This window comes from Thermobia domestica, chromosome 18, assembly GCF_964235325.1.
Source record: "Thermobia domestica chromosome 18, izTheDome1.hap1.1, whole genome shotgun sequence".
Taxonomy (NCBI): domain Eukaryota; kingdom Metazoa; phylum Arthropoda; class Insecta; order Zygentoma; family Lepismatidae; genus Thermobia; species Thermobia domestica.
This window is the reverse complement of record NC_137471.1, coordinates 62,189,811-62,214,120: the sequence shown is the minus strand read 5'-3', so window position 1 is coordinate 62,214,120 and position 24,310 is coordinate 62,189,811. Positions and strand designations below refer to the sequence as shown.

The 24,310-nt window shown below is 36.1% G+C and overlaps 1 protein-coding gene and 1 long non-coding RNA gene across 2 annotated transcripts in view; one reads left to right on the top strand and one right to left on the bottom strand.

Moving 5' to 3' along the window:
• Window positions 1–24,310, bottom strand: part of LOC145674843 (uncharacterized) — a 342,510-nt gene that overhangs the window by 271,945 nt on the left and 46,255 nt on the right. The gene's annotated exons all lie outside the window — the stretch shown is intronic.
• On the top strand, window positions 17,620–22,583 carry LOC145675883 (uncharacterized). The gene is made up of 2 exons (XM_081746677.1): window positions 17,620–18,550; window positions 21,511–22,583. The coding sequence occupies exons 1-2, from the start codon at window positions 17,620–17,622 to the stop codon at window positions 21,675–21,677; spliced, it is 1,098 nt and encodes a 365-aa protein (XP_081602803.1). The 3' UTR covers window positions 21,678–22,583.

Sequence of the window (24,310 nt, the reverse complement as noted above, 5' to 3'; positions counted from 1 at the left end):
ACCGCTTCCGTTCAGAACCGAAAACCGGTTCCGCTAGGAACCGGTTCCGACCATCCCTACTACTTATACTGTAGCCAAATCCAAACTATCACTTAACTCAGTGACATGAGCATTGATCATAGGTCACAGATAGTTTCCTGGAAGGAGTCGTTAAAGGTCGTGTAAAATTAATTATTGGCCAAAATTGCAATTTTTTCCTAATTTTTTTAAAATTTCTTTGGCGTGATGTCTACTCTATTTCTTTTTTTTTTTAATCTACTAAGTTGTTCATACATTCCTTCTTATATAATTTCGAAAATCAATTTACTAAAGTATTACTGAATCTTGAGTACTTGGTAATATTATTACATAGAACAGAAGAAAGATGAGAGACATATATATAGATTGAACTCTTTGAGCTGAACAAGATTATATTAGTCAGCGTTTATCCTGATAAATAGTTTTCAAGTCAAATTATTATTTATTTATTTTTGTAACGACACCGCTGCATGATTAACACGCTACGTATTAAGATAAAACTGATACCTGAAGTATACCCTTGTCAAACTGTTTATTACGGTCCTAGCAACACGACAGTCTACAGTACGAGTTACAGAGATACAGCCCAAGATAATTAAAACTCTTATACTTTAATTTTTTTTATCTATAATATTGTCCAAATATAATATTGTAAGATATTCTAAGATAACATTGTAAGATATTCTAAGGTAACATTGTAAGATATTCTAAGATAATATTGTAAGATCTTCTAAGGTAATATACTTAGATATTTTAAGATAATATTGTAAGATATTCTAAGATAATATTATAAGATATTCTAAGGTAACGTTGTAAGATATACTAAGATAGTATTGTAAGATCTTCTAAGATAACATTGTTAGATATTCAAAGATAATATTGGGAGATATTCTAAGATAATATCTTAAGATCTTCTAAGATAATATTGGGATATATTCTAAGATAATATTCTAAGATATTCTAAAGTTTTTCTGTGAAGATTACTAAAGTGCCAATCAGTGCTCGAATGGCGAACGCGAAAAAAGCCAATCTAGGTAGGAGAATGCTGATCATAATTCTCCTGAAGTAGAGTTATATCATACACTCGTGTATCCCTCACTTCGAGCACTGGTGAAAACTGAGAATCGAACTCCTGATTGTTGATTGACGATCTACCATCTTAAACTAGTTTCTCACAGAAATATAGTGAGAGATAAACTGAAAGGAAGAAATGAAATCTTTCAGTTTAACTTTCCACCATTATGTTCTTTAGGCTAATGGAGACTATGATTAAGGTAAGTGAATGATGATAAAACAATTGCTGGAACGAGGAAGTGGGAGAGTAGGAGTACCTCGAGTAAACTTACGGACACAATGTTGTCCACCACAAAATTACTTGGCCGGGGATTGAACCAGGGTCTCCACGCACCACAGGTAAGCTCTCTAACACTGAGCCACCGTACCCCAAAGTGAACGAAGACGATATAGAACTGATAACTGAGTGATAAAGAATTTTAAATTTCGTTAACTGTTCCCGCCAGAGTGAGTGTAACAGCTGTGCTTGGGATACGTACGAGGCAAGAAATCTAAAATAGTATGGAAATGCAGTTTCTTCGGCAGCTTGAAGTCAATCTCGAAGCTGGAGCTTTTCAACGACTTGTATAAGAGTAGAAACTGATTGCCAAGTCTCCTTAACTGAAGTGTGGTCCACTAAGTGAATGAATGAATCCAGTGGGACCTTTTATATATATATGAAACATCAGAATCAGGGGCGGATCCAGGACCGACTTCTGGGGGGGGACGGTGGGTTGTCATACTGCTACTTTTAAAGGCTCCAAACTTTGGGATGGGTTTCATTTATATACAGGGTTTTCATAAAGTCTGGACGGATTTAATTTGCTTATAATTTTCATAAAAATGCTCATAATTAAATCAAATAAAGTGCAAACGGTAGCGGAAGGATTAATTTTTTAGTTGGCAACACTGTTAGATAAGCGGCAACTCTGAACACGTTGAAAGAGGGAGAGGGAGGGCAAGGGTCAGTTTCTTATGTTCTGTGGTACGCAATGTGTTCTGTGGTACGCAGAGCTAAAATCACCAATTCTGGTGTGTCGAAAGTTCACCAAAGAGTTCAAAAAGCCGGCACCGACTGAGAGTGCAATCCGAAAGGGGCATGCTAAGTTCTTGGAGACAGGAAGCGTCCTGGACCGTCCTCGAAGTGGGAGTCCGCCAACATTCCAGCGCCGCCTACGCGAATGTGTGGACGTAAGTGGCGCCCAGTTGGAGGTGTGGCAGTGAATTAACTGAGCTGGTGCAGATTACAGGTAAAAATTTAATCCTTCCGCTACCGTTTGCACTTTATTTGATTTCAATATGAGCATTTTTATGTAAATTATAAGCGAATTAAATCCGTCCATACTTTATGAAAACCCTGTATATAAAATAAGAAAGCTTCCTCTTCTGGGGGGGGGGGGGGCAATCGCCCCGATCGCCCCCCTGGATCCGCCCCTGATCAGAATACAATCCCCATGTCTTTCATAAGTCCTTATCTGGAAGTTTCATGTTTCGGTCTGGTAGAATAAAATAAGCTTTAGGGTTGTCTCAGAATAATCCGAATTAGATTTTGGAAACAAGCTTCATTTCACTCATTCAATATTCAAGTCAGCCGTAAATTTTATTTACATACATTTTACAAAAACATACTAATTTAATTATCGACAAATCACAATATTTTCCAAGTTTTAATTTTAGTACACTACAATATAACAACCGATGAATAAATTTGCATGTCTAAGGTCAAATTCGCATGCATAATGCTGGAGCAGCTGCAGAAAGCGTGCGTGAAAAAAAAAATACATTTGTCAAGGTGAGTCGTTGTTAGTTTCTAGTCTGTGAACTAGATAGTTAGATTTATAGTAACAATATTTTTACAATGAAGATTGAATCAAGTTGGTATGTTGAAAGGGTATTGTAATAGTAAGATTAATTAAGAATTGTATATATGATTCCTATTATAACCAAAGAAGAAATTTAATTAAACCAAGTGAAGTAGCTTTAGTTATTATAGATTAAGATAGCTGTGCTTACGATACACATACTCCTTCCCCGGTACGGACATAGAAAACTTGACTACTCTTCTTAGTAGGCACTTCTGCTCCAATACGAAATCTCAAGAAGATATAATACGTATTCAAAAAACTGCGTACTTTTGAAAGATCACGTCAACTGGCACAGGGAGCGTGCTGCATTTACTGAGCGCACCTTGTAACAGGTTTACACTGAAAACTTGAGCTGTGTGACAATGAATGAGCTTAAAGAACAACATATATGAATCAAATTTTGCTGCAAATTTGGCAAAACATTTACAGAGACATTTCAATTACTTTTTAATTCATTCAGTCTCTCCCCGTCCAAAAAAGAGACACACGAATCAGTCAAAGATGAAGGTGATGTTGGTTTTGTTTTGGAAAGGAAGTGTTCATCATGAAATTGCATCACGTGGTCAGACTTTAAACAACAATTGTACTAGGACATCTTTCAGTGGATGGATGATGGATGTTGTGCTTAGAAAGAGGCCTGAATTGTGTGGAAAATCAGGCTTGGATTGTCTACCGTGCCAATATGCCTACTCACGCTTTACTCCGCACCTGCAGTTATCTTTCAAAACAGTAAGTTCCCGTTGTTCCCCATCCACTTCATTCTCCGAATTTTGCCCCAGGAAGCTTTCCCCTGTCTTCCAAACCTCAAATCACTTTGAAACGACGTCGTTTCCACACCATAGGAAAGATTGAGGACAATGCGACAAAAGGCTTGAGCACCATCCCAGAAAGTGAGTTTCAGTAGGTCCTTCAGAAATGTCAGATAGGTTGGGAACGGTGCATTGATAGTAGAAAGGCTTACTTTGAGGAGAGCAGTGCTTAAATTGTAGTGAAATGAGTAATACAGATTTTATAGCAAAAGTTTGGTCTTTTTTTTAATACATCTCGTATACTCTTTTCATTTGTTACACATACGTTTCCTTTTTTATAGATTTTTTTATGAATTTAAACGGTATGTTGTTTGTTACCAATAATAATATTTTTCTGTTGCAATATACTATTTATCTATTTATATACTACACTTAGACAAACAAACACAAACACACACACACACACACATTATATGTATACAGTCGAAACCGGCTAGAACGACTACGAAGGGACCGTAAATTTACGGTCGTCATTGTCGATAGTCGCACAAACCGGGTTTTCTTTTTCTTGATCAAAATTTCGTATCTAAGCTTTAGGCTGTACACTTACATGGTTAATGTACAGAATAGCGCTTGAACTTAAAAACTAACTAAATACAAATACAGTACATACAATACAATATTTGTGCAACGTACAGCAATAATACTGTATGGCAATAAACTATAAAGACTTATTATAAGTGAAGAAAACGTAACAACAGTGTAAATTGTTCAGTAATGTCATACATGATCTTAGCTATTGAATGAGATAAAATGTTGAGCATGTGCTACTTTCTGTATGTGTTGTATAGTATAAGCAAAACAAGATTTTGAAAATAAACCTTACATTGTTGCCAGCAATCTCCAAACACTTAAACAAAAATCAACATTGAACGTTATAGCCGATACATTTTACCGATAATGTGATAAAAATAAGTCGTTTTATACGATATGTCGTTATAAGCAATGTCCTACTAAGCGATTTCTAAAATACAGTTCTTGTATGGGGTTTAGACGGAACCGTTAGATTTCGTCGCTTTCAATACGTCGTTAAAAGCGATGTTGTTTTAAACGGTTTCGACTATATATATACGAGGATTGGAACTTAAATAGTCGCAACGCTGCTGTGGAGACACTATGCAATGAAATGTACTAGTGGCGCTGATAGCGCACGTTGTTGACATACTTACCTAAACTCCGAGCAAATAGACTCGCCCGTCGCACGTCACCGGCAGGCGTACAAGCGAGGAAAGCACAGTCACTTGTGAGCGAGCGGTCTAACGCAAAGGTGTCACTATGTTTTCGAAACAGGAACATCGAAGTTGGATCAAGATTGAATGTGCCAGAGGTCGTACAGCACGACAGTGTCATCAAGGGCTTCAAGAGGCGTGTGGGGAATCGGCATTGCCATACAGAACAGTGGCACGGTGGGTAAAAGCCTTCAACGAAGGTCGGCAAACTGTGGCAGACATGCATCGGGCAGGTCGTCCTAGCGTCTCTGAAGAAGAAGAATTGCAAGCTGTTGCCGCGTTAGTGGATAGTGATCGACGCCTGACGATTCGTGAGGTCGCCCACGAAACCGGATTAGCGCATACGACTGTGCTTCGCATCCTGAAGGAACGCCTGGGCATGCGCAAAATTCCATCACAATGGGTTCCTTTACGTTAGACCGCTCGCTCACAAGTGACTGTGCTTCCCTCGCTTGTGCGCCTGCCGCTGACGTGCGACGGGTGAGTCTATTTGCTCGGAGGTTAGGTAGGTATGTCAATAACGTGCCCTATCAGCGCCACTAATGCATTTCATTGCATAGTGTTTCCACAGCAGTGTTGCCACTATTTAAGTTCCAATCCTCGTGTATATATATATATATATATATATATATATATATATATATATATATAGGGTAGCCCAAGAGTAGGTATATACCCCTGCATTGCTCAAGTATAATATTATAATTTATGCGTTTATTTCCTTCGGCTCTTCGGTGCTTAAGATGTAAGTAAAAGCACATTAAGAACAGATAATAAAGAAACTAAGTCTACCTGATGGATAACAATAAACAATTATATAAAATGCAATGAACTTATCAGTACGGTACTGTATATCTACTTTTGGACCACCCTGTATATATATATATATATATATATATATATATATATATATATATATATATATATATATATACACACACTAATGAACAGCAGATTGTATCTAGTGTAGTTTTATCTCCTACCAATGATACAAATACTACTTGTATATAATTTGTTGTCATTTCTTAATTTATGATATTTGATTATTCCGCATGCATAACGAAAATTTACAAAAAAAAAAAAAAAAAAAAAAAAAAAGTTCGAAACTAACAGAAATGCAAACGAAAATATACGGCGAAAGTTTGTTGTATGGACATTAATTTTCACAAGTTTCTAATGTACTATTTGTTGACCTTTACTTTAGAAAAAGTGAACGATATTGTGCATTTAACTTAATGCTCCCTTTTTCTGTGTAGACCAAACATATATACAAGTACATGAACCTCATTTATGTTCACATATCAAAGCTAAAAAAAAAAAAAAGTAAAAAATGTCCCGGTATGGCAGTTTGGGGAAATGGAGAACAAAAAAAAATAAATAAAAACCGAATAAAGTTATATCTTCCGTTACGTGGGAATTTATGTAAGTTTTTACTACCCCATGAAACAAGGTTCAAAAACAGAGAAGGAAAAAAAATGTTAGAAGAGAAATATTTACTCTACTATATCTAAATAGGACGTAATGTAACATGAGATCCAAAGTGATACTATTACTGCAGATAGCCGGAAACGATCGTGCAGTTAATGTTACTTAAAAATCGACAACACATGAACATATAGCAGACCAAAATGTCACAAATAAAAGTGTTTTTCTTCTCTACGTTCCTGCCCCCCCCCTCTCCCCCGCCAAAGTTACTTTTGGGTAGTAATAAACTCAACAACATATACACACACAGAAAACATCCATTTTTTTTTCTAACAAAACGAGAGACAAGAGAAAAACAGAGCTATTTACCCGTTTCTGTTGGAAAATTCTTGGTAACAGGCAGAAAACCATAGAAAATGAAAAAAGAGCATGTCATTTAGATAGAACCAATGGACAAAAAGAAAAATATTTTCTCTTTGGAAGTGGGTACCGAAACATTACCTCGAATTAGTTTCATTGTTACAAGAAGTACTTTAAAGCTCTTAAAATGGTTATTTCTGCTTCCTTTTTCGTTCACTTCAGTTTGTTCTGTATGATTATTAGCGACATTTTACAAGCTCAAACGAAATTAAACGCCGGAGGAACAGGCTAATATTTTTAAGCTTTCCTTTCCTTTTGACCCTTTCGATAGAGACCTCAATTTTGTTACTTACTTTTAGTATCATTATTGTCAATACAAAAGGCATCTTTTCGGTTGTTTGCATTAGGCGACATCAACAATTCGTTTTTATTATTATTATTATTATATCACTCACAGTAATACTCTCGAAAAGCTCAGCTGCACGATCAACAGCATAACTTGAACATTTCTTGCTTCTACTACAAGCACTTATCCTGAAATATTATGCTTCCTGGCAAAGCAAATTGGTTATGATAGAATGGGTTGCTGCTGTTTTTCGGATTCTAATCGACACTACTTTCAAAATTTCTCCAAATCATCAATTTTATGTGTTATTTTATAGAGAACACACATACATATATATATATGTGGTGGTTCAATTTGCATAATGGATATTTAATGCGGGCATTATTGACAATGTTGCCAACTCCATTAACAATCAAAAGTAGTGAGTTTCTTCCACATGGAAACTACAGTAGGTTTCCAAATAGACTTCCTTGGGACTAGGCCAGACGAGAAGTGTCTCGAGTCTCGGGACAGCAATTGTTTACCCTTAGTCTTAGATCTCAAACAAGTTCAGATTCCACGTTAATCAGTAGGTTCACGTATCATATAGCCTCGCTGCTGAACGAGGCGTTAAATTCAAAATCAACTCAACTGTTTAGCGTTACATGATTTACAGCATAAAAACTATTAATCGATAAAGTGTTAAATATATACATCACATAACATATTTCAATAGTAAATATGGTTTAAAATCTTTTCTTTCAGTTTAACGTCCCAAGATCAGGGCCGGATTTAGGGGGGTGCAAAGGTGCACGTGCACCCGCTTTCTTTGTAAATATACACTACCTAAAGTGAAAAGCTAGCAGTGAGTTTTGCAAAATCAATAGTTTCTGTCAATTTTCTAAAGGTTAAAGGAAGAGGACTCATCGAGAGCAGACACTGAGCATTTCCAGGGCAATTTCTCATTCACACTACAGATGCCTAAACGCATTTAAAAAAAAAACTCAAATTTAATTCAAATATACTGGCTGTTATTTGGTGCACCTCCCCCCTTCCTCAGAAAATCTTGCATCCGACCCTGCCCAAGATAATCCCTCTTTAGGCTAAGGAAGACAGATGATTAACTAAATGATGATGCAAAAATTGGTGGAATGATAATGCGGGAAGGAACGACAGTACCCCTAGAAAACCTACGGAGACGATGTTGTCCACCACAAACTTAGTTGACCAGGAATCAAATCAGGGACCCCACATACCAGAAGAAAGCGCTAAACCACTGAGCCTCATGTCCCTGTAGTAATACTTATGGTTTAAATACTATGTCATATTCTTCGGGAACATCTTGGGTTGCGAAAATATTTTAATAACTTGTAGATGGATAACTTGCAGTAAAAAAAAATATATATATATACATAAATTTACAAAACGAAACGAGAAATGCTTTTTGAGACTTTATTTCTCTTCTCGTCCCGTCTCATTGACAACACTAGATATGGAACACAGAAATATGATTAAAAGGCTTCGTCATGACCTAAGCCCGGGAAAACATGTAAACGGGCAGGATCCCACGAGGAAAGCCTTAAAGTCGGGACTGTCCAGGTCGAAATCGGACTATGGCAACTGAATATAGAGCAATTAATATTTATTTCGTTTATAACACGTTGTTTTCAAAGAAAAATTATTGTACAAAATTAATTCTGCTCATTGAACGTAAAGATGCGCCAAACCCAAATCCGGTCTCTTGTGTCTATGTGGATAGCATACGTGCATTTGCCACGGAAAACCTGGATTCAATTGGCATCGGAGCTCACGTGTTTTCGAATCCCACGTTAAGCTCTATATCTACGTCTCACATTGCCTCGCTGCTGAAAGAGAAGCAAAACAAATCAAATAAAAAAAAAAAAATCATCAGATATCAAACTCCGGCTGGCCGATTGGTAATTGAGTCACCTTACAAATAGGGTCTACTAATTTTTGCTCTTTTAGGCCTATTGTAACTAAATGTACCCACTAATGTAAAAAATCACTAGAACTACAGGATGGCTACATTGTTTTTAGTTGGATGACGTATGAGATCGTCGCATCGGTTCGTATCGACACTATTTAGCTTTCTAGACCATACATCCCCACTTCACAATTCATGTAAGCTCTCAGTTGCACCACGGTACTGGGTGCCTCACGCTGAATATTCCTTGTTAACAGGTCCATATGTACACACAGACCAGTGTTTCTTTCAGAAATAATATTCCGGAAGGGGCACACTCGGTATTCCGGGGGGCGCTGCTGATAATATTCTGTTTATTATTATATTAAAAATGCATTATTTTGGTCTGCTCCGTGGAGCACTCTCAGAGCTCCGGGGGGGGGGGGAAGTGCTTCCCAAAAAATTGGTCTGGAAGAAACACTGGCACAGACTACAAGAACTTGGGGTCAGGACAGCGAAATTCCAAAGGCGGCACATTTTCAAAATCAAGATTGAAATATGGTGTGCGGAAACAAATGTTGATGTCATAACACGATCGAGTTTTGTTCTTACTCCGCTACTTGAGTAGAAGGAGCCGAGGCTATTGATTATTGGCTGTCAGCGTAACCAATGGATTTGGTTCTGCACAGCTTGCCCGGTTGTTGGTGGCTTAATGTAAACGGACGCAGCCGTATTGTTTATGCTTTTACTGAATTCGAACAAGTAAGTGGAGGGTCACAAAATTTCTCAATATAGGCCTGCTTGTTACTATTAGAAGTCGAATCTGTTACCACGCATACAAAAGACAAGTGTACTTACCATTTGAATATGTGGAATCTCACTTATTGTAACAGTGTGAATATCTTCATAAGGACTTTTCTCTGTCTGAAAACGTTGGAGAGGCAGAAGATAATAGATAGTTGTCTACTATTGAAAAAGGAATCTGATTTTATCTGTTTCAGACTATTTCGCACATGTTTATAGGTACAAAATCTCATTTACACAGAAAAGACAAAAGACAATACAGAAGGAAGGAAGAAAGGATTTTGCACAAGCGTCACGTTCCGTGGTGATTTCCTCATGCGCCATTGTATACCATGGATATCAGGGGCTATTCAAATGAAATGGCAAGAGGATGGTTTTGTTCCATTAACCTTGTGTTTGGCTAATTGAAAAGGAGAAGACCAGGCAGCAGCCAATTGTATGGCAGAGAGAGTGTGTGTGAGAGAGACCGTATCGTCCAACCAAAAGACAACGACAATCGAACCAAAGAATAGTATGGAATGGAGGAGAGTAGATTGCGTCACCTACATTTCGAGTCCGCACACTTATCAACACGGTTTTATCAACACACAATGGTTGCATTCTAACACTATTCTCTCCAGTGTTTCCAGACCTACAGAGTCAAAATCTCGCACTCAAAAGGATAAAATCCTATTTTATTTATTTGTAGGTTTAGAACGTAGTTTTGAAGAGCATTTTTTTTTTTTTTTTTTTTTTACTATTTTCACCTCGTGGTATAGCTAGAACTATGCAACATTGCTCTTATATGCGATATTGCTCTATACGGGTTAGCCGAAAAGTAGGTATACACCCGTGCATTGATCAAGTATAACATTTAAGCTTATAGGTTTATTTGCTTCGGCTGTTCCGAATTTAAGATGAAAGATATTAAGTACAAATAATAAAGAAACTAAGTCTACTTAAGGGGTAACAATAAAAAATTATATAAAAAAACAAGAGTTCATCAGTACGGGACTATATACCTACTTTTGGGCCAGCCTGTATATTGCTCTATATATTGCTCCCACGATTTACCTTTCAAATATCAATGTCAAAAATTTACTGATCGAGAAAGCGATCAAATTTGGATGTTTTGTCTATATCGGTTCTCAATCTCTAAATCCGGATATCGCACAGCCCTAGGTGGAGCGTAGTGGCGGATCTAGAAGATGAAAACTGAGAGGGCCAGCCAGAACCCAGAATATGATAGATACATCATGACTTTACTATAAACTTTATAAAATATATAGACCCTAAATAATAGCTGAAATTTTTTTGTCACTCAAAATACTGGGAACGGCCAGAGCCGTACGACCCTGGGAGGGACCATCCGCCATTACGGTAAAACCATTTTTTCTTTTGAACAACGAAAGTAGAAAAGCGTGGCGATCGTGAAGAAACCCAAATTCGCAATTTCACAGGATTTATACTTTTCATGGCTCATAGATATCGAAAAAGGTGTTTTTTTGTTTTTCAATATGTGTCCGTCTGTTTGTCCTTGAGATCATACTGCTCAATGTATCTAAACTACATTTTAAACTTAAGGGTTTTATATGATTCTCTAAGGAAGCTTTTTCTTTTTCAAAATTTCTTCCTACCTGTAAAAGTGTTTATACTATAGTAGGGTAATTTACGGTTTCCACCGAGGATGTTATAAAATAGAGGATCTGCCCATATGTATCTTCATCCTATTAAACCAATGAAGCCAAAAAACAACCGAACATCGGTACGTCTAATTGGCTACTTTCGTTTCAGCCATCTTCTGATTGGCTTCTTTCGTTTCTGCCATGATTGTTGGCTCAAAACATTACTATCTTAATGGGCGGAGTGGGCAGAGTAGGGGTGGCGAAACTGTGACGTATGGCTTCAATATTTTGTTGTAAGGGCAGATCCTCTACTTTATAACATCCTTGGTTTCCTCATTACACCCATTGAGGTGTTCCATGGTCTAGCTCAAACTTTTATTACTACATCTTGAAATTAATACACACACAGTGTAAAGTCGATTAAGTATCTCATTCGATATAACTTTGGATGGAGTGAAATTGAGAGTAATTCTAAATTAATTTTTTTTTCAATTTAACGTCCCACAATTATACCTTTTAGGCTAAGGAAGACGTATGATTAAGACAAGTGAATGATGGAAGAATAAGTGGAATAAGGCTATGGGAGGAAACGAGAGTACCCCGAGAAAACCCAGAGGCACGATGTTGTCCACCACACTCTTATTTGGCCCGGAATCGAACCAGGGAGTGCTCTGTCACTGAGCCATCTTGTTCCCGAGAGTAATTCTAAATAGGCCATGAAGAGCACTATCGGATAACAACTGGAACATTTCATTTCTTTGTTCTAAATCTTCCTTTCTTCATTCCACCATTTCATTCATTTCTCATAATCACCGTCTCCTTTAGCCTAACCGGCATAATCGTGGGACGTTAAACTCAAAGATTTCATTTCATTTTTCCTGCTCTTTCTGGTTACAGCAAAAAACAAGGTTCGAAATTCAGCTACTCAAAAAAAAAAAAAAAGGTCATGCCTAATGGGTCATATCATGGGGTCAATATGAATCACCATTGCGATTAACGAAAAGTTACTCATAAATTTTTAATATAGGCCTAGAACGTCTATTGCTTTAAATATTTTCATAATAGCAGCAATCAGTTATAGCTACAAAGGTACTTTAAAAAAAAAAAATTGCTAACCATTTTGATTAAATGGGTTTTACATGTTTGTAAATTCTCTAACATCTGGCAACACTTGCCTTCCTCGCATCGCTTTCAATCTTTTGTCTTCAACTGAAGTATGTGACAACAGGCAGGGTCTACTTGTATTCCATTATGCCGCTGAAACAAAAGTGCCACCCCCGACCCGAACCCGGGTTTTGTTTCACAGGGTCAAAGAAGCGACATAGTACCCCGAGCGTAACAAAAAGAGTTTGTGTAATTTCATATTCAAAAATGAAAGCAAGAAAAGAAAAGAAGAAAAAAAAGTGTATGTAATCAAAAGCTACAGCGGAACTTCTACCAGAAAGCGTATAAAAGCATGACAAAATTAGATTGTGCAGTCGAGTCAATCTCATTGTTGAAGTGAACATGTATATTTCATATGAATGCAATACGTTACAGGGAAGAAATGGAAATTCTAATTAGGCATGGTTCGTTCTGATTTCAATACAATATTGGCATTTGATATTTGCCATTTTATAAGATTTCTACAAAAAAAAAAAAAAGTCGCCTTAATAAATAGTGTTACCATATTTCCTGGTTTGTCCGGGATAACTCCCATTTCCTGCTCAATCCTAATGTGTCCGGTTAGATCGTGTGTTCTTTCGTTCGCAAATTAATTAATACATATATTAATTTAAACATGATCTTGTAATAAATGTATTAACTTTGAACTCTCAAAATAAATAAACTATGCTAGCTGAATCTGCGCTGTTTACTCAGCTCATGATTCTGATATGAACAGGGATTTCCTGTCTACTTTATTACTGTATCTGTCCATATTTCTTTACACACACATTCCCGGCCGGAGTTCAAGTGGTTCGGATTCTACATTAATCAGTAGGTCCACGTTTTATATAGCCTCGCTGCTGAACGGGACGTTAAACTCAAAATCAACTCACACACACAAGTGAAGGACAGGACGACTCACAAAGGGAGTGAATTGAAATAGACAAATATATATTGTATAAACGTAATGTTTTAATGTATAGGTATTGGGGCAAGTTTATGGCAAACTTGGGGAAGTGACAGATGGTTTCAAGTGGATTTTTCCCCTTATAAACCTTATTGCGGCTCCTGAAGCCTTTCAAGTTGCCAGCATGCAAGGTTTTTGCTATTCAGATTTAAGCAAAGCGCCTGCAATGTCAGTCAACCCGCGATACGACACTCCTCTACAGGTTGCATAATACACGGCTATGAATCCTAGCTTAGCCCTAGCGACAATATTAATTAATCTTATGGGTTCAAAATGACCCATAAAATGTTGAATACAGTGGTGTATTTAAGGGGAGCTTGCGGGCTCAAGCCCCCGAAATTTTTATTTTCTACATTAAAGTATATGAAATATCTTGCAGAAATTTCACATTTCCAGGAATAAAGTTAGCAAAGCCTCCCGAAACAAAATCGTAAATACGCCACTGGTTGAATAGAACAATAACGGCACATTTTTTAAAAATTTTGCATGAGAACTAGTAGGTGTACACAAAATTGAAAATACACCAATGAAAACAGCACATTTCTAGAGCTTGTGGTTCCCGAGATCTCATTGTCAAAAATAATTGACTACATATACATGGAAATGACCACACACATATAAACCTAGCATTTTAATATATAGATAATTTTCACAAATGTCCAATGTGATTTTGTGTCAAGAATACACCAATAAAACCGATATAAAAAAATAATGTAATGCTGACTTCTATTTCTTCTGTGAATTTAGAAAATTACTATAAGTGGAAATCGTCATGTAGTAAGAAAAAAATTCTGTAATGGTGAAAAGTCCGTTTCATTTTACATATGCGAGACCTAAACGTAGTATGCAACTCGTTTTCGAAGGCCAAATGCACTCAAGTATAGTTATCGAAAAAAAAAAATACAGGCTTAATTATGAATTTCATAAGAATCTTTACTGAGATCCTTACGAATTTTTCTTTCATTTTATAAACAATTCCATAACAACACATCATAGCTATATAGTCTTTATACTAGTTTTAAAGTATATAGTTTTAAAGTATATAGTCACTTTAAATATCTGCAAATGCTATTAAGTTCTTTTAATACAGGAATACGTTGTATAACGTGGTTTCCAACAACAGGGGCTTAGCTCTTGAATTTTCTCAATTAACGTTCAAAGCAGAAGAGACAGCAGTTTTCTATCACTTCCGGTTTTAACAGAGAGATTACAGTGGGAATGGCATATATTCTTGAGACGTTTAATGGATTTCAGAAATCTGCTTCTCGGTATCTATTAATGTTTCCACTCTACAGTGAACAACATTAAGAGTCTTCATCCCGGCGAAATTAAAATACCGCTAATTTTACAGTAACTATGTGATATCTTAAAATAGATAAAAGATAATCGAAATGTGGAACAAGAGCGCCCTAGACAATATTATTTTACGTGAGAAACCGTTATCACGACTCACTTATCTGCTTTCGATTTCGAACTATTTTGAAAATCGGCATTTATTTTCGCGTTTCTAAACAGCTGAAAACGGAAAGCCACTAGGTGACTTGTGATAACGGTACCTCACGCAAAATAATATCGTCTAAGGCGCTCTTGTTCCATATTTCAATTATCTTTTATCTATTTGAAGATATCACATAATTACTATAAAATAAGCGGTATTTTAATTTCGCCGGGATGAAGACTCTTAAAACAGGAAATGTTGACTTCTGCTACTTCTGGTTTGAAAATGAAATGAAATCTTTGAGTTTTACGTCCCATCGTTATGCCGGTTAGGTTAAAGGAGACGGTAATGAGGAGTAATGAATGAAATGGTGGAATGAAGAAAGTGGGAGGAAACGGAAGAACCCCGAGAAAACCCACGCACACGGTGTTTGTACTTCCGGTTTGAATAGAGCGTTCAGATGTTTATGACGATGAGCGTAGCAGAAGTCCTAGCGTTCAGACGGACGATCTCGTGGAATGCGTTAACGAGAAAATGCGATCCAATTACAGATTCACAATAACTGAACATGCGGTAGACCTGTCAGAAGTGTCTGTGAAAATAGTACATTCAATTGTTATTGACAAGCTGGGTTATCATAAACTGTGTGAGAGGTGGTTGCGAAAAATGCTGACAGACGTCCGCAAAGAGCAAAGATTGAAAGCTGCACGTGATTTTTCAGCCCGTTGGGAAGGATAGTGGTGGCATCTTTTCTCACATAGTGATGGGGGATGAAACCTGGATATTGTAACATTTCTCCAAGAAAAAAAAAAGAACTTTAGTCTGGACACTGAAACAGCTGATTAGTTATTTCCGCATACAGTCAGCAACTATGATCTATGTTAGTAGGTCAGGTTCAATGAACATTGTACTTCGTTTGTTCATCGAGAGTTAACAGCGCCACCTATGAACTGTGGTAGAAATGACAACCCGCGATTAGCGTCAGAACAGAAGAAAAGGTAATCGTCGACGGATCTAAAATTACTCTTTGGAAATAAGAATACAAGTTAGAAATTGTAATGGTTAAATGGATTAGAAGTAAATTTTGTGAATAGTGTTGGAAATTAATTTAAGATCCGCTTGTGAAGTGGTGTGAAAGCAAAGCCTGAAATGTGAATAATTATATAATCGTATTGTAAGTGTGTGTTTGATGTGGCATATTCAACGGGACCGTAAGTATGTTCTAAATTCTAACCTTTTTATTTTTGCGCCATTTTGGACCGATTAATACTGCGATTCCGAGGGATATGTTCATCGGATCACACGTAACTATTCCTTTAGTTATATTGAAATTAACGTTTAAATTAGCTAAAATATTTTTGGATTTAAAACTAAAAGGATTAAAATGTCATTTGGACAGAAATAATTCATGGGCGTTAAATTGTGGAATTGTTCACACCGCTATCAAAAGAATTGAAAGGGGAAGATTTCAATTTAAGTGTTGTTTGTTATGTTAAGTGTTAAAATATATATATATATATATATATATATATATATATATATATATATATATATATATATATATAGTTATTGCTATTATTCTAGTTGTTACATATATTGAAAATAAATTGTTAATTATATTGAAATTTACTGAATACTTCTTGCTAACTAAATCATTTGCCTTTAATTCCGCATCAAAGGAGATTACATTAAACCCTTTCGAGAATAGCAGTGTACCCGTTATGGCGCATTACTGCTACATACAAATTAAAAGTTACCTTTTCTTCTGTTCTGTGTAACAAACTTTGATGCGTGAGGGAATCGAATCTGTCTGTATTGAAGGCAAACAACTTGATTTAGTAGGAATTATATGCTGGGTAATATTCTTTGTGTTTGGTTTAGGCAGATAACGAGAAAAAAAAAAGAAAATGAGTATTTATAATGCGCAGAGAGGGTTACGAGTTAACCAATTACGGCGTGCGACAGCACCTTATGTTCCAGTGGCAGACCCACCCCTTATAGTTTTTGATAACGAGAATCATGAGGAGGGGAGAGAAAGACAGCCAGTTGCGGCTAACATAGAGAGACATTGGAATCAACCAGTGTTGCGAGCTCCCATAGTTTGTAATTTCCAGAAGCAATTTTCTCAAAGTATTTTTCGCTCTTTAGAAAAACAAATTAGTGAAGTACCGGAAATAGATGGAACGGATGGGTTACTGGTTTGTCATTTCCTATTGAAGCTTGATATGTTAATTGTTAAGGAAATAGCTCCTGTAGAAGCTATCTTAGTTTCAAGTCTTCAGAAATGTAGAAAACAAGCTTACGAGGAATTACAACGTTTCCTTACTATCACTACAGATTGGGAACATATTTGCCATTCGTTATTGGTTAAGTTTGTAACTCCTTTGGTAAATACTGAATTTATGAAATCGGTTTTGTATAGAGTTATGCGGGAAGATGAGAATTTATTAAATTTCATTCAAGAGAAGTTTAGTACTTTGAATATTTTGGAAATGGAAATGTGTGAGGAGGAAATATGTAAAATGATTAGTAACTCCGGAAATTAGAAATTTGTTATTAATTTTAAGTGTTCCGAAAACAATACATGAGTATGTAGACTTCGCTGAGAGTTTTGAAATTAATGAAAAGTATAGTCAAGATTATAAAAGGGTTATGAGGAAGGACAATATGCCTCCCCCGAGATTTAAAGCCCCTCTAAGGAATATGAACACTCGCCAAACATTAGAGACTAGAACATTTCGGCCTAGAGGAAATTTTTCGAGATCAAATCATGCTTTAGGATTTCATAGTTCTTCAAACTCAATCAAGGAAGACTGTAATGATGGAACATTATTACAGTTACCTGTTAGCATTTGTCATACGTTGTTTCCCTGTATCATTGACACGGGATCAAGTTTAAATTTCGTCGAGGAAAAGGTTTTAGAGGCAATTCGAACAAAATGTCAACCTGTGGTTAAGCAAGTAAATTATTCCGTCACTATAATGCAAGACAAGGAACTAGTAGTGCATGAATTGGTACAAATTATATTTTTCATTAATGGTGTTCGGTTTTCTGCCTGGTTTGGTGTAGTGAAACATCCAAAACTTAAACTGTTAATCGGTATAAACTTTCTTCGCGAAAATTTTGCACATATTAACGTTAATGCTCAAGAACTTTGGTTTGAGAAAGTGAATCTTAAAGTTGGATTAAAACCTTTAGATTGGGAATCTTGTGTTATGAACAGTAAGCTGTGCGATTCTCCATATATTTTCAGGTCTGTCCGGAATGCCCCCAGGCAACTTGGCGCCACAGCCTGGGAGTCCTACGGAGGTAACAGACCTGATTTTCCACAACATGCATCGGGCCGAGCAAAAATTCAAAATTCACCACAGCCAAGGAGTTTTGGGAAAAAGAGCCAGACCAGCAATGGTAGAGGAAGGAGGCAGAGAGGAGAAAAGGTTCCGTTGGAAACTTCGTGCGTGGGGCTGATGTCGCCAGAAACATCGACGGCGCATGAGAATGTGGGAGAACCAGCTGGCTCCAGGGTTTCCAATCCTACGTATAGAGATATCTCAATGGAGGAGGCCGAAATAAAATCAAAAGGTATTAATGATTTTGAGAATATTGTTAATGAAAATTTAATTTACTATGTGAAAAATTTAGCTTTAGAATTTCAAGATGTTATAACGGAAAAATTAGGTCAGGTTAAGGATTATCAATATGAGATTCAGTTAACTGATCCTTCTCCTAGCATAATTCAACCTTATTCAGTTCCTAAGCATAAATTGAAAGAAATTAATCAGTATATAGATAAATTAATAGAAACTGGCGTTGTTGAAGAGATTGATAGTAGTCCTTACATTTCACCATGTTTCTTGGTGACGAATAAGGACAATTTAAGAGACTTGTCATAAATTATTTTTCTGTCAACAAGAAGTTGTTATTGACAGCTTATCCGTCACCTAATTTAGAGGGCATTATTTCTAATATTGGACGTCATACTCTGTATACAACGGTCGATTTAAAAAGTTCTTTTTTTCAAGTAAACATTAAGCCAGAATGTAGAAAAATAACTGCTTTTGCAACACCTAATAGGCTATTACAAATGGTTAAGCTCCCGATGGGTTTAGCTGTCAGCCCATTTATTCTTTCTAGCTTAATGCATAAAATCTTTAGAGATCTAGAAGGTGACTATTTAGATATTTATTGTGACGATTTGATTATTCACACAGATTCAGTAGAAAAGCATAAAGAAATACTAGAAAAGGTACTTAAACGTCTTCGTGAATGGGGGATTACTATCAGTCCTCATAAAGCAAAAATTTTGAAGTCAAAAATTAAAATCTTAGGATATGAATTCAGTAATGGAGAAATGAAAATAGATGAAGATCGAGTCAAAGTAATTAGAGATTTGCCTAAACCAAAGAACAAGCGTGCTTTAAATAAGATGTTAGGATTTTTGAATTACTATCTCAGATTTCTGAAAGATTATGCTGATTTGTTAACTCCATTAAATGCAATGAGGCCTCCCTCAGTTCCATTTGTCTGGGGAAAGGAGGAGGATGAACTTCTAGAGAAAATTAAAGAAGCTATCATAAATCACGTGATTCTTAGAGTTCCAGATATGGATGCTCCTTTCGTAATTCATGTTGATGCTTCGACTAAAAATTATGGGGCCATATTAAGTCAATATGATGGAGAAGGTAAATTAAGACCTGTTTATTTTATTAGTAAACGTATACCCCCATCAGACTGGTCCAAGAGCATTTTTGAACTTGAATTGAGAAGTCTAGTTCACGCTCTTGATAAATTCGATATGTATTTACATAAAAGGTTCACGGTCTATTGTGATAATTCAGCTTTGACGTGGATTCTGCGAAATCATAAGCGTCAAAAGAAATATGGTTCCCTTATAGAAAAAGTTAGTAAATATCAGTTCGATATAGTTTATTTGCGTAGTGGACACAATAATTTAGCGGATTATATTTCTCGTATGAATAATTATATCGATTTTACCCCTCCTTCGAAGGACATTATGGAAATTGAGAAAGTAGACGGGAAGGATGTACATTTAAATTTTGTAAATTTTTGGAGAAATCCATTTTTCCATAGACCTTTGAGTGAGCATCAGCGAGAGGATCCATCTTTGCCTACTATTATCCAAGAAATTGAGAGTGGTAAGAATAAATATCCTTATTTGATTAAAGATGGTGTATTGTTAAAGAAAACTAAGGGGAAACAATACGGTGGCTTAAGAGCGGTTATTCCTGAATCACTTAAATATAGCATTATTAAATATCATCACGAAGACCCTGTGGGTGGTGGCCACAGTGGATCGCAACGTACGAATGCTAAGATAGCTAGTAGATATACTTGTAAAGATTTATTTCCATGTATTCGAGAGTTTATACAAAAATGCCAAATTTGTCAATTTTGTAAAGACAGGAATACCACTCAATATGGTGCTTATTACTCACCTAAAGAGAAATATCCGAACAATTCCGTATATTTAGATATAATGGGTCCCTGGCCTGTTAGTAATGGTTTTAAATATGTTTTGGTATTAACAGATGGCTATTCACGATTTGTAATTATCGAACCTCTTAGAAATTTAAATGCAAAATCTATCTGTTTAAAATTAGATAAGATATTCTACTCTTACGGATATCCAAATAAAATTATATGTGACAACGCAAGTTATTTTCAAAGTGAATACTTCAAGAGTTACTTATTTAGTCTAGGCATTAAACGTATTCATACGTCTCCTTACTCCATGTCCAGTAATTTGACGGAGCGTCAAAATAAAAACATAAAACAAATAATAAAATGTTATGTACATAAAAATCAAACCCAATGGTCAAAGTATATATATCAGGTACAATATACTTTAAACACTAGTGAGAATAGTGAAACGAGGAAGACAGCGAGTGAATTATTTTTAGGACGCAAAATGTTTAATCCTTTGGACATTAATTGGATCTTAGACTTAGGTATCCTTGAAAATTCGCAAAATAAAGAAGAATTAAGTAAAATTGTTGTAGAAAACATTGAAAAGGCCTGGAAAAGAAAAGAGAAGATTTATTCCAAGAAACATAGGGACATAGATTTGCCAGTAGGTGAGAAAGTACTTGTAAAGAGAATAATGAAGGCTTCTCTTGAAAAGAGGTTTCAACCAAAATTAAGTAGTCAGTTCCATGGCCCATTTGAAATCCTTAGTTACCCAACAAGGAACACCGTCTGGTTACAGTTAGTAGCGGATAAGAATATTAAAATAAAAAGGCATGTTAGTTTCATTAAGAAATATTATCCTAGCAATACTAATAACTAACATTTTTTGCAATTTTAGCAATATTAACTATCGAAGACAGCTTGGTAATTTTGGTTCTAAAAATTGTAACGCTAGTTATAGCTCTGAAATAAATAGTAACAACAATGATAGTAATCACTCGGACTTTGTAACATGAACATTTTAAAGAAAGAATTTGTCATAATTATTGTGTTAAGCTTATAAATGTAATCTTGTTGTGTTTGTTGTATACTGTGCTTGTTGTTCAATTCTGCAGGTTCAGAATTGGGTAGGTCATGCCATGGCTGTGAACGTCCTTGTGAACGTCGAGACCCTCGTCATGCCAAACCCTTTCATTCTTGTCTGGCGCCCAATCCGAGTCATAAGGTGGATGGAAAAACTCTGTATGCGCAACATACTGGTTATTTGTCATCTCTTCGGTAATGGATGGACACTCATCATCCGAATTCATCGAATGGAAAATGGAGCTCCTGTTGACATCTACTTGTGAGAGACTTTGGTGAACTTCGTGGTGAGTTTGTTCCAATTCTTCTACATGCAGTGATTAAGATAAACATTTTTTTTCTTTTCGAAATTTCTATAACCAGTTCATTTTTGAAAAAAAAAAACTCGACCGTGGGGAATTTTATATGTAACATTTCTCCAAGAAAAAAAAAGAACTTTAGTCTGGACACTGAAACAGCTGATTAGTTATTTCCGCATACAGTCAGCAACTATGATCTATGTTAGTAGGTCAGGTTCAATGAACATTGTACTTCGTTTGTTCATCGAGAGTTAACAGCGCCACCTATGAACTGTGGTAGAAATGACAACCCGCGATTAGCGTCAGAACAGAAGAAAAGGTAATCGTCGACGGATCTAAAATTACTCTTTGGAAATAAGAATACAAGTTAGAAATTGTAATGGTTAAATGGATTAGAAGTAAATTTTGTGAATAGTGTTGGAAATTAATTTAAGATCCGCTTGTGAAGTGGTGTGAAAGCAAAGCCTGAAATGTGAATAATTATATAATCGTATTGTAAGTGTGTGTTTGATGTGGCATATTCAACGGGACCGTAAGTATGTTCTAAATTCTAACCTTTTTATTTTTGCGCCATTTTGGACCGATTAATACTGCGATTCCGAGGGATATGTTCATCGGATCACACGTAACTATTCCTTTAGTTATATTGAAATTAACGTTTAAATTAGCTAAAATATTTTTGGATTTAAAACTAAAAGGATTAAAATGTCATTTGGACAGAAATAATTCATGGGCGTTAAATTGTGGAATTGTTCACACCGCTATCAAAAGAATTGAAAGGGGAAGATTTCAATTTAAGTGTTGTTTGTTATGTTAAGTGTTAAAATATATATATATATATATATATATAGTTATTGCTATTATTCTAGTTGTTACATATATTGAAAATAAATTGTTAATTATATTGAAATTTACTGAATACTTCTTGCTAACTAAATCATTTGCCTTTAATTCCGCATCAAAGGAGATTACATTAAACCCTTTCGAGAATAGCAGTGTACCCGTTATGGCGCATTACTGCTACAATATCGTACACCACTGGGAAATCGAAGCAGCAGTCAATGTAATGGAGGCTCTCAAATTCTCCTAAAGCAACACAATTTAAACAAACACCTCCAGTTCACAAAATAATGGCAACTGTGTTTTGGGACGAAAAGAGTTTGATTCTTGTGGAATTCTTGGAACCAGAACGATCCATTACAGCAGATGTTTACTGCCCAACACTGAATAATCTGTAACGTGCCATTTGAAGTAAGAGGGGAGGAATGTTGCACTCTGGAATTTTTCTGATCCATGGCAATGTCCTCCCACACACAGCTGCTGGTACTATTGAAATGATTCAAAGATTTCGATGGAACAATTTAAGAATCCTCCTTACAGTCCCCAGCGATTTATTTCTTTATATTCATCTGAAAAAGTGGTTTGCATTGAATTTTTTGAACGACAGTGAAGTGCTCAAAACATCAGTTCTGGACTGGTGTTACTCTCAGGCGCCAAATTTTTACACAGAGAAAATACGGAAACTTCTACCACGCTGCCAGAAATGTCTGGAGGTTCATAGTGACAACTTCGAAAATATCCAAGGTATGTACTTCTGTATCAATTAATTTCTTCTCCTATCAGCTTTTTTTTTTTTTTTAATTGGCCTCTTTCTTTTTGACATGAGCCTCGTATAAAACAGGGAAACAGTGCATAAGTCGAGTAAAATATTGCCTCATCATAATCAACATCATCATCATGATAGGTATCCTGCCATTATTGGCAGGTCACTTTCCACAACTGAGAAGCTTCTATGCTCTATGATCTTCCGCTAACTTCTTTGTCTTAACGTACAATTTCTCTGCTTTGATATCGTTCAATAAATTGTAGTCTCCTTCTGTCCCTTCTCTATCTTTAATGCCACCATACCCTCTGAAATGTCCCTCATGATCATAGTTGGATTAACCCATCTGGAGGCCTGGAGCTAGAAAAAATGTAGCTCCCGCTGATTTCACGCAATACGTTTCTGTGAAAGTACAGTAGCAAAGTTAAAGGAATATGTTTCATACTTTTGGACATATTTTATTTTATGATGATGACTGTATCTTTGTGATTATTTTTAATAGCCAGTTGAGATTTTGATCAGAGTGGAGACCCGGGGCTATAGCCTCCCATAGCCCCCCTTTAATCCGGCCCTGCTCATGATACATTTCCTTCTTTGCCAATGCCTTAACCAGTTTCTCTTTCTCTTCTTAACGGTATCTATAGTATAGTATCTTAATAGTATTGGCTTGTAATGTGGCCATATTAACTAAGTGCAGCTGAAGGAGGACAGAATGGGGGTTCAATGGTATAGCATTCACTACGGTCTCTGGTTTTATCCGAGGTTATATCAGTTTGTGATGAGCAAGTTTGCGTCCGTTAGTTTTTATCAGGATTATCCCATTATTCTTCCATATTCTGATTCTACCAATTATTTCATAACAATTCGCTTTTATTAATCATCCGTTTCCATTAGCCTACATGCTATAACCATAAAAAGTAAAACAAGAAA